Source organism: Dipodomys spectabilis, unplaced genomic scaffold, assembly GCF_019054845.1.
Source record: "Dipodomys spectabilis isolate Male_0828 unplaced genomic scaffold, ASM1905484v1 ptg000141l, whole genome shotgun sequence".
Taxonomy (NCBI): Eukaryota; Metazoa; Chordata; class Mammalia; order Rodentia; family Heteromyidae; genus Dipodomys; species Dipodomys spectabilis.
The window spans coordinates 2476753-2492369 of NW_024870818.1; the positions used below are offsets into that span (position 1 = coordinate 2476753).

A 15617-nucleotide genomic window follows, 5' to 3' on the forward strand; every position below is an offset into this window, starting at 1 on the left:
TAAGATTACAGGCATGAGGCATATATGAGCCACTGGCACCTGGCCAGACCATACTTAACTTAGCACATGCTATAGATCCATAGACCTTCATCAATTCTATGTGCTTCAGCAAAAGGCCAATTTTTGAGGTCTTTTGACACTAAACTTTTCTTTAAAGTTTGGCTGGATCTTCCAACTTTTCATGAGATGTGTGGCCTCCAGGCAGAATACAGGTGTAGTTAATTCCTGGCTACCCTGTGTGAATCAGGAAACAAATGCAGGGTCATTGTCACTTTGAATGAAACAGTCTCCTGAGGATGATTTCCTTAAGGAACACATTACTTCTCTCTCCTGGCTTTTGCTTCCCATTAATACATAACTGCTTCCTTACTTTAACAGTCTGAGTTCAGAAGGGGCTTGTCGGTCAGGTCAGACTCGTTAGCAAAGCTTTGTAAGGCCACTTACTACATCTGAACCCGAAGAGGGGGCTAGATACTCTGGAATGGTAAAGAATTTATGTGAGAATATCTGATCTCCAATTTAGCAAGGCAAGTGAGGGGGTGTACTTTAAAGGGTTTGTTTTCTTTTGTCCTGGTGTGGGAAGAGGGGAGAATTTCCTTCACATATGGGAGTAGACCAAGTTGCCCTCACATTCAAAAGAATGGAATTTGCTTACCCAGAGCATTTGTGATTATTCAAGGCTTCTCTAGGGAGATGGTCAGTCTCTGTCAAGGACATCATGGGCCTCCTCATGTCACTTCTGTGTTCTTGTGGCTAAGGTCCTGGCTGGCTGCACTTTTTGCTGGGATCAGAGACAATCTCCAATATCATGCTTCCCCTTCCATTTTGGAGCAGGAGGGATTTAATATTTCCCTTCTTATGTGCACCTTCACTCACTGAGAGTCTCAAGCCAAGGACCTGCCAGTCAGGACTGTAAGGTTGGCAGGCAGACAGAACCTGACACCTACCCATATCTTCAATCTTCTCTGAGTGATGGCTAAGGACCGAGCACAGAACAAGAGAGTTAAGTCCCCTTGTGGAAGATAGTGTGTGGCTGGAGGGGTCTGCAGTCTGGATTGGCACTTGGAAAAGAGGCAGTTGTGAGTGGAAAACTTTTTATGAAGCAAGGACATCCAGTGCATCTCCTACAGGGGCCCCCCAGGCCACTGTTCAGTTGCTTTTTCGAACACAATGTTAAGCAACAGACATATTCCTATACACGCAGGCACAGATGAGCAGAGGCTCACAAGTTGAGACAAATCTTCCTCTCTGTTTCTCCAGGGGTAAAAGGCTCAAACACACTTGTAATACTTGTTGGGCTCAGGCCAAAAAGGATTCAGGCTGGTCAGAAACCTTTCTAGCTACTGTGTCTGGTTTAAGAGCCAACTGTGGCACAGCACAGTCCACATGTCAGGTGCTTTTCTGAATACGTAACATCTATGAACTTGCTTCATTCTCACAAGAGCCTATGGCATTGCCAGTTATCATATTTTAGCTGGAAGAGGCTGGGGAATGGAGAGATAAAGGTCACACATAAGTAAGTAGCAGAGATGGAACATGCTCCTCCTGGCCACAGGATTTATACTGTTCATGGAATTAACTGAAAGTTCTTTTGAGCAGGCTTCTGACCCGACAGACCTGTGCTCTTCCTAATCTAGTCACTTGCATGGAGGTAGCTTGAACAAGTGGACTTGCTGTCCTTGAAAAACTGTCTCACTGAGTACTAGTCCTGCCTCCAAACACTCCATATGGGAGAATACAACCATCCTCCAGGGGAAAAAATCCAGAGTTTTTTTGTCATCAGCCCCAGCTGTGCAAATTCTCCTATCTTGTATGCGTTAGCCAGAAACAAAAACCAGTTCTACGTGGTATAAAGAGCTGGAAATGTCCACGTCAGAACAAGGATCAGCTTCTTCAAAACCCCAGGGTTTAAAAACTGCAGCTTCCAGTATGAGCTTGCAGAATAATCCAATCCTAAGAGGCTCTAGACTCCCTAATTGGGGTGGAATGTAGTGTCATTGAAAACAAGATTACAAAAGAGAATAGCTATGGTAGTGACTATGATAGAAGCATGAGCAACTGCCCACCTGCAGGGACTTTCCCAGTAATTCTATGGCCTCTGGGCTTTCTTCATTACTTCTGCTTTGTGCTTGGCTTACCATAGGACTCAGTTAAGGCCTGTCAACTTATCTGTTCTGACAAGCCTTAATTTTATGGATGTATGTGTCAAAACCATACTTTTTTCAAGAGTTTTGTTAATGAGGAGTGGGAAGGATATGGGTAGCTTGATGTTCACTAGCTGGGGGTAGAGGCTACAGATAACTTGGTGACCCAGGCCCCAAGAAGTTTCGCCTACCTCAGTGAGACAGCCCTGCCTCAGGGGCTCATGCTGGTTGGAAAGAGCAAGAAAAACTCAACTCAGTCACTTTAGGCCATCCCTTCGGAGAGCAATAGCTCTATTGAGTCATCCCTCTTCCACCATAAGACGAATCAAGGACAGGCAGGTCCCCATAGAAATATTATATTCTCCTTTGAGGACTGTGCTACATTTTAAGGCAAGTGTCATATGTACAAAACATCAGAGAGGGACAATGTTTATGAAAAATGTTACAGAATGACAGGGGAAACATTTCAGACAATTGCAGCACAATTGTTCCCAGTCAGAACCCTTGGTCTACTGACATCTATGTGGACTGAGAAACAGGGAGACATGGCACCTTTTCCCTCTTCCAGCCACACTGAAGTACCCTTCTCTGGACCACAGCAGCACTTCCTTTAATACAGGCCACTGGTTGGGATGCAAGAGCTCAACCAGTGGGTCTCATTGCCAGCTCTGAATTCCAAGCTTTGTAAAATTCATATTTAGAAATGGAAAAATCAGAATACTAAAGACATACTGCTTGTAGTTTAGTTCTCCTCTATCCAAACTTAAGCTTGTTTGGATTAGAGGTGAAACTTCACACACATACTTACATGTATGTGAATATATACATTATTTTATGTATACATATATATACATGGAAAAAAAAGTTAGCAAAGTCTGAAAAATAGTGTCTATTTGCAGTTGGTATGCAACAATGTGATTGTCTACTCTTTAAGGTATTTGCTTAAGCTCTGGCCAGTGGTAGAAGGTTCTGTTAAGCTCCTGGCCCTCAGGCCTCACAGGATACTGGAGTAGGATTTAGCTGGCTAGAAGAGCTGGGTCCTCCCACTGCCAGGTCAGCTCTGGGCCTTATGGCTCCTCCTCACCCCTTTCAACTCAGGCACAGCCCTTCTCCCCACATTTAAAAATGGTCTCTCCCCTCTTTATACCACCTTTACAATAACCATACATTTTTTTTAAAAAAGGTCTCACCCATCGGCACACACATCCTAAAGGTGTTTCCCCTGTCTGTAGGGCCAGGTGACATACAACAGGGATAATAAGAAAATGAATGAGATGGTGCACTGTGGACTTTAATGGCCTATGTGGGCTGTGTGGCAAAAATAGTGCTTGGACCTGGAGGTCACAGCAAAGTCGGATACATAGAGATGTGATGGAAGGTAAGGAAGAGGGTGTATTGGATGCTATCAAATGATTCATAAAGAATGAATGGCCCAATGAGTTCTGATTCATAAAGAGAACAGAGCCCCATTCAGGAAAGCTGCCCTTACTACAAGCCGCCACTTACATAAAGATAAGCACATAGCAAGCTGGGTGCCAGTAGCTCACATCTGTAACTCTAGCTACTTCGGAGGCTGAGATCAGGAGGTGGAAGTTCATGGTCTAGCAGTTCTGCCAGGAGGGCAGAAAAGCTTGCAAGACCCCTTTTCAACAGATAGCTAGTTGAATGCAGTGGTACATGCCTGTCATCCTCGCTAAGACAAGAAGCCTACAGTAGTCAGATCCCAGGCCAGGCCAGCATTTGGAAAGAAAGCGAGACAACTCAAAAATAATCAGCACAAAAAAATAGGGCTGGAGGTGTAGCTCAAGTGGTAGAATGCCTGTCTAGCCATGTGAAGCCCTGAATTCAAACCTCAGTACTGAATTAAAAAAAAAAAAAAAAAAGGAAGTGTATGGTAAGGTTGTCCTTTTCACAGATTTGCAGTTTGCCTCACCAGATCTCTCTGAGGTAGGTAAGAGGCAGGTGACATCGGCATAAGACTTGCTGCAGGTCATACCATAAACATTATCAACAGCCTCACTAAGTAAAATAGCAGATTTCAAGTTCTAAAGGCTTCCTCCCCACCCCCACTAGACTAACACTGGTATACCTGGTGCTGGAGGCATGTGGACCATTTCATTAATAAACTTCTTAATGAAAGGAGTCCACATTGGTGGAAATCAGCTAAAGCTCAGGAGTCTGGGAATGGGGCACCATATTTAGTACATGGGTTCCTTTTGAAAGGGTTGTTTTTGTAATTTTGTTTTAGCATGTGTTTTAAGGATTCTCATCAAATTATAATAGATTCATACACCCACATAGGTCATGTAACCTCATCATCTCTCCTCAGAAGATGTGGTCTTCTGGCCAAATCCTAGTGGTTGGACATAAAGGTGAAATGTTAGCAGAGTCTAGGGCCCAGAAGTAGACAAGTACTCCAGGACTGGGAAGGGAATGAGGACAACAGTGTGTATCTTTCCCAAGTGAGCAATCCCCTCTGGACCTCAGAACTTAAATGGTTTACTTAATGCTCCTGACTGTAGACCCAGCTGTGCTGATGCCAACCAGAGTATTTCTAAAGACATTGACAGCACTTCTGGTCCTCTAGAAGCCACAAACATTTAGCTGGAATACAATCCTTTAAATACCCGAGTCCCAGCTCAGCAAATTCCAGTCAAGGCTGAGAATTTGGTCATTTCTCCAATGACTACTTTTCGGGAGACAATAGGACAGGTGAACGAAAATCCCCAGGGTTTGCCCAGAAAGCACCTGATGCAGAGCTGCTGGGGCAATAGAGAATACATGTGGGCTTTCTCCATCTCTACCCACAGACTCCCACCAGCCCAGAATCCTTCTACGTGGGCAGCTCAAGGAGGTATTTCCACACAGAGCCTTGGGGCATCCACAGCTATGCGTGGACATGGAAGAAGCCAAATGTCAGAGTGTCCTGGTCCTTGGTCACCAGTTCCCACTAGGGAGCCCAACGCCTGGGCTGAAAAGTCATCATTAAACTGGTGACTGGGCCACAGAATTGCTCAGGAGACGCAAAGTCCACGAAGGCTGTGCCTATGTCTAAGTGGGCTGGCTAACCGGGCCCTCGGCCCAGCTCCTTCACAGCACTGACTCTTTGGATTCCAGTTCTGGGGCACTGGCTCCAGGGCCAGCGGGGTTCTGGTGTGTCACCAGAGGCGAAGTCTCCTCCTCAGCCTTGCAATTGGGGATGGCTTCTACCTTCACTTCTCTCAGCTCCTGCTCGTCCTTCTTCATTGCCTTCTGATTCAGGTGGTGGAGGATGCCGGCTCCCAGGGCATCCCCCTCTACATTCACCACGGTGGTGGTCCTGTCCCTGGCAGGGAAAGAAAGCGGTAGGTGTCATGTTCAAGGCCATCAGGAAAAGAGCTGGGAGGAGCAAGGCTTTGTCTCAGGCGATGGCCATGGGGAAGTTGTGACTGGAGGGATTTTGTTTCCTGGAAGGCATGTCACTAAGAGACTTGCCCTAAACTGATTTTCTTTGAACAATCTTTTACTCTCATAAAAATATATAAAAGTGGTGCACACGAGAATCCAATGTATAACCTACAAAATTAAGAAGAGTGAGGGAAAGAATGGGGAGGGGAGGGATGCGTGAGGAAAAAGGGTGACAGTGATCAAGATAAATTACGTGCATAATTTTTTTGTGAAATGGCAACTCCTTTGTACAACCACTTAAAAATTAAAAAATGTAGAAGCCTGGTGCCAGTGGGTCATGCCTGTAATCCTAGCTACTCAGGAGGCTGAGATCTGAGGATCATAGTTTGAAGCCAGCCCAGGCAGGAAAGTCTATGAGACTTTTACCTCCAGTTAACCACCAGAGAGCAAAAAGTAGAGATGTGGCACTACCCTTGAGCAGAAAAAGCTAAGGGATAGCTCTCAGGTCCAGAGTTCAAGCTCCAGTATGGGTCACATATGAGTATGTGCGCATACATATATGTGCATATGCATATGCACACACACTAGACCTTTGTTGATAGAAAATTTGAAGGAAGAAGATACAAGCTAATGCATATTTCACAACTCTGAGAGTTCTTTGTGGTGTTTCTCTATGCCAGTGAACATCATCATATCATATTGTATGTAACTGGAGAAGAAAGTAGATGTAGTTTGGCATCCAGCTCTCTTCTCCTTGGCATTCTCATTTTGGCCATGCTTCACTCCATGACACTAATCTCCCATGCATTCATTCTATGGCTCTGGAAAAGCATCACCTCACAGAAAGCCTTTCCTGGTCTTTCCAGAAGCTTTCTTGCTGCAAGTTAGCCCAATGGCCACTCCTGTCCCTAGAGCTTGGAGATAGTACTGTGCCTTTTTTTTTTCTGGGCCTGAGTGCTGTCCCTGAGCCTTTGTTCTCAAGGCTACTTACTCTTCTACCACGTAAGCCACAACTCCACATCTGGTGTTTTGTGGTTAATTGGGGATAGAGTTTCATGGATTTTCCTGCCCTGGACTGCCTTTGAACTGTGATCCTCAGATCTCAGCCTCCTCATAGGTTGAGCCACTGGTACCCAGCTGTACTGTGCCTTTTAAAAGAAAAGAGAGATAATGAACTCTTCCTAAAGGATGCCAGAGGGCTGAAGCCATTGCAATGAGACTGGATGCTCTGGGTAGCTGCGGGGACCCTATTTCCCTCCCAGCTAAGCACTCCACACACAAGGGACATGAGGGGTAGGAAAGACATAAGCATATAATACAGCTCTGATCCGGTCTAAGCTGCCAGCTTAGGGACAGAGTTCCCTCTGATAAGGTGTCTGGACAATAGGAGTCTCTATGGGATACTTCACCCTTATTTCTCTAAGGGGCCCCCAGGATTCGGAGTAGTCCCTTTGGATACAGGTCAACCCATGGCAACAATGAGATGTACAAGACGTTATGTCGATAAACAAACTTTACCCTTTAAACCATTCTTAACCCAAAAGCCTAGTGCCAGGCACCTTGGTTCAGGTTCTCTCCTGTCTGGTTGTGACTAGCCCCACAGGAATGCCTTCTTTGCTAAATAGTTATTGAATGCTCTCCTCTCTGTCCAGGATCTGTGCCCTGGGCCCAGCAGAACACAACACAGAAGAGTTCACATTATATAGCTGCTGCATAGAAAAGCTAGGACTTGAGTCCAGGTGCTGTGTTCCAGGGCTTATCTCATACCTATATGTTCTGCTGTGTGAACATCACTACTTCAGGTGGTCTTCACTATATATGGGTGTTATTTATACCTGCAAATGTATCACAAGACTCAAGGAATCAGCATCCAGAAACTCTTCTGCACCATCCCAGGAGGCCTGGAGTTGTTGGTCTGGATCACCTCTTTGCCTAACTTTGCTTCTCCTGAGCCTGAGGCCCAGTCATTCCCATTAGCAGAGCTCGTTCTCTCTTTGTACGGAAATCATCCTTCAGACATAGCCAGAGTAGGGACAACCACTTTCAAGTGATCACTGCTCTGATTACTTAGGATTCCGTGCAGCCAACAATCATAGGCCTTTCACCCCTGCGTCTAGGATGAGGGCCTTGACCCTGGCAAGTTTTCAGTAATAGTACCTCATCATCACTCATGAATGTTCACAGACACTTGAGCTCCATATTGCTTAATGTTTCCTGTCTACAAATCTGGCCCTGCCAGCTCAGTCTAGGCTTCTTCACAAGGCAGAGGTGTTTTAAGTTTGTCCTCATGCCCCAGGCTTAGCAGAGTGTCAAGCACCTAAGGAACTCAATAAGACTTTCTTTCTCAGTGTCCTCAGAATTTTCTACTCACACAATCCAGTCCACAGCAAGGATCAGAGAGAGGTCATGAGTGGGCAGCCCGATGGCCTCCAGGATAATGGCGATAGTGAGGACCCCTCCAGCTGGCACACCTGCTGCTCCAACGCTGGATGCCGTGGCCGTCACGCTAGGGGATGGCAAAGCAATGTCAGGCACTCTCACAGAGCACAACTGGGGCAGAGGGAGCACAGAGACATGCAGCCAGGCTTAGAAATGAAAACTACTCTACCATCGATTCTAGGGACTCAGGAGACAGACTGTACTCTCCCACATACAGTCATCCCGCCAGATCCTCAGATTCAACCAACGATGGGTAAAAAATATTTTAAAAATGTGTCTTAACTGAACATGTACAGACTTTTCCCTCTTGTCTTTGTGCCCTAAGAATGCAGTGTCACAACTATTTACATATCATTTAACTATAGCAGGTGTTACAGATAATCTAGAGAGGATTTAGAGGACATGGGAAAATGTGAGTCGCTTATATGCAAATGTATAAGGGACTTCAGAATGGGAGGACAGGGAGCTCCTGGAATCAATGCCCCCAAGATAAGAAGGATGATGGTAATGAATGCACACTGTCTGCATTTACAAATGAGACCCAGAATTGTGGTGAGATTGGCTTTTCAAAGGAAATCACAAGCCAGGTGCAGTTATCCAAGCCACTCAGATTCTGAGATTGGGAGAGCAGAGTTAGACTCAACCAATACACTGGGCAGGGTAGTTTGCTCCTGTTAACTCAGCTATGCAAGAAGTATAAACAGGAGTATCCCATGTCTGGACATCTTAAGACAAAAAAAAGCAAGACCCTATTGAAAAACTAAAACAAGCAAGAAAGGAAGGGAGGAACCTCAGGTTTTGAGCCAGGCCTAAAGATGAGGGAAAGAACACCAAGCTTACAGAATTGTGAAAATCTGTCCTGCATTCAGCTCAAAGTTGTTGAGCTGGGCGATGAAGACTGCAGCCACACACTGGAAAATGGCTGCTCCATCCATGTTCACAGTGGCCCCAATGGGGAGGATGAACCTGCTGATGCTCTTGTCCACACCATTGTTTTCTTCAATGCACTTTATCATAGAAGGCAGGGTTGCTGAACTAGAAATGGAAAAATAAAACACCGTCAACCCTCAGAGTAGCCTCTTCTCAGACTCTGGGACTGAGGGGTTAGCAGCATTTGAGTTCCTATTTTTCCTTGAAATATGGGGAAACCCAGAATTGTTTCAAAGTTTCTAGTGTAACAGGAGGCTTTAATAATTCCCAAATTATTCACAATTTGACTTTCTGGATTTAGATGTTGTTGATTTACCTGTTCTAAATTTCTCAAGATCCAATGTAGCCTCAGGGTAAAATGCTCCCCAACTAAAGCCTGGTAGTGCACCTGCCACTAGGCTGCCCGGTTCTATACCGATGTGGCTCAGAGCAGCTAAGGCCACCCCAAGCCCACTCACCTGGAGCAGGTAGCAAATGCTGTCGCAAATGGTGTGAGGAGGCCCAGGAGGAATTTGAATGGGTTTTTGCGTGTGAAAGCAAAATAAACTAGTGGCAGAACAATTCCTCCATGAATAATGTGGCCCAATATGGATGCGAAGATGTATTTCCCAAGGCTGGTCACTAACACGACAATGTCCTTCATTTCCACAATCTTGCTTCCAACCAGGAACATAATGCCCACAGGGACATACCTAGGGTAGAAGCACAAGGTACTACTGGTCAGGACGGTGAGGAGAGGCTGAGAGATAGACACAGAATACAAGGACTTTCAATTAGGCCATCACCTCACTCTAAGATAATCCTGAGGGGCTTGGAAGTTGGCTCAGTGGTAGAGCGCTTGCCTTGCTTGCCTGAGGCCCTGGGTTCAATTCCTCAGCACTACATAAGCAAAAAGGAAAAAAGCCAGAAGTGGCGCTGTGGCTCAAGTGGTAGAGCACTAGCCTTGAGCTGAAGAGCTGAGGGACAGCACTCAGGCCCAGAGTTCAGGCCCCATGACTGCCCCCCCCACCCCCCCAAAAAAAGATAATCCTGAGCACAGAGAAGGACTGGGGTCAAACATCCCCATTTTATCAGTCATGAGACTAAGTGAAATAAAGTACTAAGGGTACTACTTCCCTTGGACACATGGGTTGTTTTTGTTTGTTGGTTGGTTAGTTTGAGGCAGGGTCTTTCTATGTAGCCCATCTTCTTGCTCCACTCTCCTGAATGCTGGGATTATAGGCATGTACCAGAACACCTAACGCTACCAGTGTATCCGATGATAGATGCTACCATGTACATGAGCTTCCAGGCAGAAAGGCAAGGGACCCAAGATCAAAAGCTCTGAGACTTGTGAACTGGACTTTCAGTTCTGCTCAGCCTTATTTTGGGAACTTAGAAACAGGAAAGACTAACATCTATTTCACAGAATTGTGATACAAAGCTGGGACTTGTGTGAAGTTTTACATTCTTTGTGGTTTAGAAAACATGATCCCGTGGGAAAAAGTCATTAACAAAGACTCTCTGGGAGCACTGCTAGAACGTGAAGATTTTTTTTAAAGGCAGAAGAGGAAGGAATAACTTTCGGGAGCTACAGAGAACAAAAGTCAGTTGTTCAGAATGTAAGTCAACTCAGGAAAAAGTTTATAATGTGGATTTAACTTGTAAATTTCAAGGGGGTACAACAGAGTAAATAGTATGAAATCTTTCTCACATCTGTTCCCCAAGCTCCCAGAGTTCTCCAATGTCACTGGCTTCTTAAGGATTCTTCCTGGACATCTTCTAAGTGGTATTATTAATTTCAAATCTCATCACCATACATAAAAATACATTCTCTCTTCAAAACTTAAAACATTATAAACATGACCAAATTCCTCTTTGGACATCAACTACTCCTCTGCTTACATCTACTTATACTTTTAAAGCATTTATGTATGTAGGAATGCATTTTAATTCTACGTTTGTGGGGGGGGGGGGAGGAGGGTAGATGAGAAGGGAGGGTAAGGGGAAACAAAGGAGGAGGCAACAATTCTTGATAAGAAATGTACTCATTACCTTGCCCATGTAATTGTAACCCCTCTGTATGGTATTTTCACACACACACCAAAAAAATCTACGTTTGTTTCTCACCCTGATCACACCTTTGAGATCTTTTCCTATCAGTGCCTAGAAATCTACACTATTCCTTTCATTACTACGGTGAAATGTACATAACATTGAACATTTCAGTCACTTAGGTATCAGTTCAGTGGCACACTGCTAGATGGCCTGCATCACTTCCTTTCTCCAGAACCACCTCCTTTCTTTTCTCTTTCTTTTGTGCCTCATAACTGGGGCTTGAATTTGGAGCTGGGGTGCTGTTTCTTAGCTTTTTCACTGAACGCAGGCACTGTATCACTTTGAGCCATAGCTCCACTTCTGGCTTTTTGGTGGTTAGAGACAGAGTCTTATAGACTTTTCTGCCTGGGTTGGCTTCACACTGCAATTGTCAGATCTCAGCATCCTGAGTAGTAAAGATTACAGGTGTGAGCCACTGGCTTCAGAACATTTTTATCACCTAGAAACTCTACCCATTAACTAGAACTCTCCCCTTAATTTTCTCTTTTACCAGCTTGTGCCTTATAACTACTGTTGACTTTCTATTTGTCTACAAATTTGACTGTTCTAGATATGCAAAAGTAGAATCATATATTATTCCTTTTGTGATGGCTTATTTCACTTAGTATGATGTCTTTGGGGTTCATCCACATGTAAGAATTTCACTCTTTTTTAAGGCTCAATAATACTCCATTTTATATATTCCATATACCTTTTAGCCATCCATCCACTGATGAACTTTTGGGTTGTTTCTATCCTTACCTTATTACTTAAAAATATTTCTTCAGAATGAATAACCTGTAGAATACTGTAGGTTGTTTTGCTATTGTTGTGTTAATGGTCATTTAAATTGATTCCAGCTACTTATCATTATAAACACCATTGCAAACAGATCCCTCTGTGTCCACATACCTGTGTCCTCTGACAGGGGATACCAAGAAGAAGTGCAGGGAGGGGGGGGAGGCAGGGGTGTGTGCACACTTTAATTTTAGTGGGTACTGCTGACTCAGAGTGGCTGCTCCAATTCTCATCCCCACCTGTGGTGTAGAGGAACATAGTCCTCCTGTACCAGTTCACCAGGGAAGATTTGACCCCAGGGAACTCCCGCAGGTACCTTGAGAACAGCTTTGGCTGTTACATCATAACTATGGCGGCCTGCTGCTAGTGGCGTCTAGATGGAGGCCAGGATGCCACCCCTTCCCCACCCACTTGGCCTCCCCCACACACAACAGCCCTTCACAATAAAGAATGGTCAGCCCAAAATGTCAAAAGCACTTTTCCTTACCCTTATTAGTACCTGGTAAAAACCCAATGCTCATTCCTCTGATTTCTAGTGAGATTGGGCAGTTCTTAATATGCTTACTGCTTACTTAAGTCTCTTCTTCTATGAATTGCCTCCTCATATAACTTTTACATTATTCATATACATTTTCCATATTTGGTCTTTTTTAGTGAGTTCAGTGAATAGTCAGGTGTGCTAATTTTTTTTTTTGGGGGTCTAGTCATGGGGCCTGAACTCTGGGCCTGGGCACTGTTCCTCAGCTCTTCAGCTCAAGGCTAGCACTCTACCACTTGAGCCACAGCGCCACTTCCGGCTTTTTTCTTTTTGCTTATGTGGTGCTAAGGAATTGAACCCAGGGCCTCATGCATGCAAGGCAAGCACTCTACCACTGAGCCACCTTCCCAGCCCCACTAATTTTTTTTTAAAGACAAAATCTTGCTATGTAGCCCAGGCTGATCTCAAACTCATGATCATCCTGCATCCACATTCTGAGATGCTTTGGTTTCAATGTGTGTATTTGGAGGAAAAAAAGAGTTACTATTATTGAAAATTCTCCCAAACCTGGTTGAGGTTCTTTAAATGTGAAGGCATTTAAAACTCCAATTTTAGGCAGAATGTGTTGGCACATATCCATAATCCCAGCACTTTGGAGGTGGTGGTGGTAGATTCTTCTGAGTTCAAGATCATCTACATAGTGAGCCCCTGTCTCAAAAACCACTCACCCACCCAACAAAACCCTCTAAATCTGTGTCCTGTGTACTTTCTGGACAATGATCTCCCATTGCAGTCAGATATCTGCCTCCCTGTTGATGTAACTAACCAGGACATCAGATTGAACACTAAATTGATTTTGGGATTGAAAACAGATGCTCTAACCAGGGAGTACTACTTTCTTGCATAAAGTTTATTTTATTGTAAAGTTGATGAACAGAGGGATTACAGTTGCATAAGTAAGTTAGTGAGTACACTATTTTTGGGGGGGGGGGTCGGCATCATGGGGCTTGAACTCTGGGCTTGGGAGCAGTCCCTCAGCTCTTCAGCTCAAGGTGAGTGCTCTACCGCTTGAGCCACAGCGCCATTTCCAGTTTTCTAGTGGTTTATTGGAGATAAGAGTCTCACGGACTTTCCTGCCCGGGGCTGGTTTTGAACCGTGATCCTCAGATCTCAGCCTCCTGAGTAGCTAGGATTACAGGCGTGGGTACATTATTTATTTATTTTTTGCCAGTCATGGGGCCTGAGCTCTGGGTCTGGGCGCTGTCCCTCAGCTCTTCAGCTCAAGGCTAGCACTCTACCACTTGAGCCACAGCACCACTTCTGGCTTTTTCTGCTTATGTGGTGCTGAGGAATCGAACCCAGGGCCTCATGCATGCAAGGCAAGCACTTTACCACTGAGCCACCTTCTCAGCCCAGCGGGTACATTATTTTTAAGTGTTACTGCCTCCCTCATTTTCTCCCTCTCCTGTCTCCCAACTCTCCTCCCCCCAAGATGTAAAGTTCATTTTAAAGTGTCTAGTGAGTTTCACCCTTCGTCCCACCATTTCTGTGGTTACCCTTCCCTTCCCTAAATACAAGACAAAGGGTACAGAAATAAAAAGTGATAACAGGGAATAAACAAAAGGAAAAAAGAAAAAGAACTGCAAATAGCACACTTAAAAAAACCCTCATTTCCATTTCTTGGCGTTTATTTCAATAAGTATCATTTTATATGGTCATATGTACCCCACTCCTAGGCATTTACCCAAATGACCACAAACAAGTCCACACTAAAGCTAACAGCACAACCATATTCATTGCAGTATTATTTACCATAGCGAAGATATGGAATGGATCAAAAAAATGTGGAATATATACACAATGGAATTCTATGTTTCCATCAGAAAAAAATCACATTGCCCCATTTGTAAGGAAATGGAGACTTGGAAAAAGTTATATTAGGAAAGTAAGCCAGACCCAAAGAAACATACTCTGCATGGTCTCCCTCATTTGTAATAAGGTTTTCTTTAATCCACACTTTGGGAGGATTTTATACTGAAAAAAAAACAAACTAAAAAAAGAACTTTCTATCTGATGAAATAGCTTTCTCCTCTTCAAAAATACCAGTTCTTAGCCCAGCTCATCAACAGTCCTGTGAAGTGGCATGTTTACAGTACAAGAATGAAGCTCTGGAATATCAGATTGAGCAAGAGGAATGCCATGAGGAAAGTGTCGATTTGGCCTCTCACTTAGTTTCAAATTTTTAACATCAATCCAGCTGGCACTCAATGCCATTGGAAAGAACAAAGTTCTGGGATCTTCAAGGGTTGACAGTGAGCAAATACTCTGTGCATGAAAACATCAGCTAATTCTTAATAACAAATGGTTATCAGCTAAAAGCCACAGAGGTCTGGTATGGGTGAAATACCATGCAAAGCTTACACAGGATGAACACTGGAATTGCTCTGAGGGAACTGGTCACATTTTTACCTTTTTTTCTTTGCCAGCAATTAATCTAGTGGTTTATATTGAGTAATCATCTTTTCACTGCTATTGTGCAAAGGAACATTAAGGAAATCAAAGCTTACCTACAAGACATCACAAGTTATTCCTTCTGGCTGGGTGGAGATGGGTTGTCCTTGATGTTGTGAAATGATATAGTGAGGGACCTCCAATCATTTTAGGATACATGAACCTTAGTTTATGCAGCCAATAGCACAAGGAATTCATTGCTTTATAAAATGATCTGGGCAGCCCATATAATATGTGCTGACAGTGGGTCAATGTGGACGCCAAGGAGGGCTGGAAACTGTTGTATCTAATTCTCTGAGGTCCTAGACAAGAGAAGACATGCCTCCACCTCCATCACCTCCTCTACTGAGACTGGTGCCAATAACATACAGAACACTAGGCCAGGTGGCTCCTGTCCCAGGTAACCTAGAATGGCAGACAGGTCCTTTCCAGGATGTCAGGGGAAATGTGAGGGAAAGGAGGCAGCAGGGAGACAGACACTCACCACATGATCCACGACACCAGCACCATTGTTGCCTCATTGAAGGAATTGAAGAAACGGATGAGCTCTTCTCCCTCAGAGCCTAGCTTCTTTAGGGCCACCCCAAGCATCAGGGCAAAAAGGACCAATCCTAAAATGTTCATCCCTTCAATCTCAGTGCTGATGGGTACCTGAAAAGGAAACGGATTCAGCATAGTAAAGCAGAAAGTAGTTTGCCATTGATCCAAGTTCTAGTTCTGGCTTGCATATTAACTTCTCTTCCTTTAGGTTCTCCATCTATAAGAGAAAGTGAGTTGGACTCAGTAGCTCTCAACAGGTTGGTTTTAAAGTAGACCTTTTCCTTTAGGGGTTGAGCTCCTTTGTCCTGGGGTGA

At 44.3% G+C, this 15617-nt stretch overlaps 1 protein-coding gene across 1 annotated transcript in view; it reads right to left on the reverse strand.

Annotated features, from left to right (window-relative positions):
* Positions 1 to 4378: 4378 nt before the first annotated feature.
* Slc1a4 (solute carrier family 1 member 4) overlaps positions 4379 to 15617 on the reverse strand; it is a 29466-nt gene continuing 18227 nt past the window's right edge. Inside the window, exons 4-8 of the mRNA XM_042691265.1 lie at positions 15248 to 15414; positions 9359 to 9592; positions 8811 to 9005; positions 7903 to 8037; positions 4379 to 5469 (exon numbers count right to left, since the gene is read on the reverse strand). Coding sequence (XP_042547199.1) covers positions 5235 to 5469; positions 7903 to 8037; positions 8811 to 9005; positions 9359 to 9592; positions 15248 to 15414 — 966 coding nt within the window. The 3' untranslated portion in view covers positions 4379 to 5234. The remainder of the gene's footprint in view (positions 5470 to 7902; positions 8038 to 8810; positions 9006 to 9358; positions 9593 to 15247; positions 15415 to 15617) is intronic.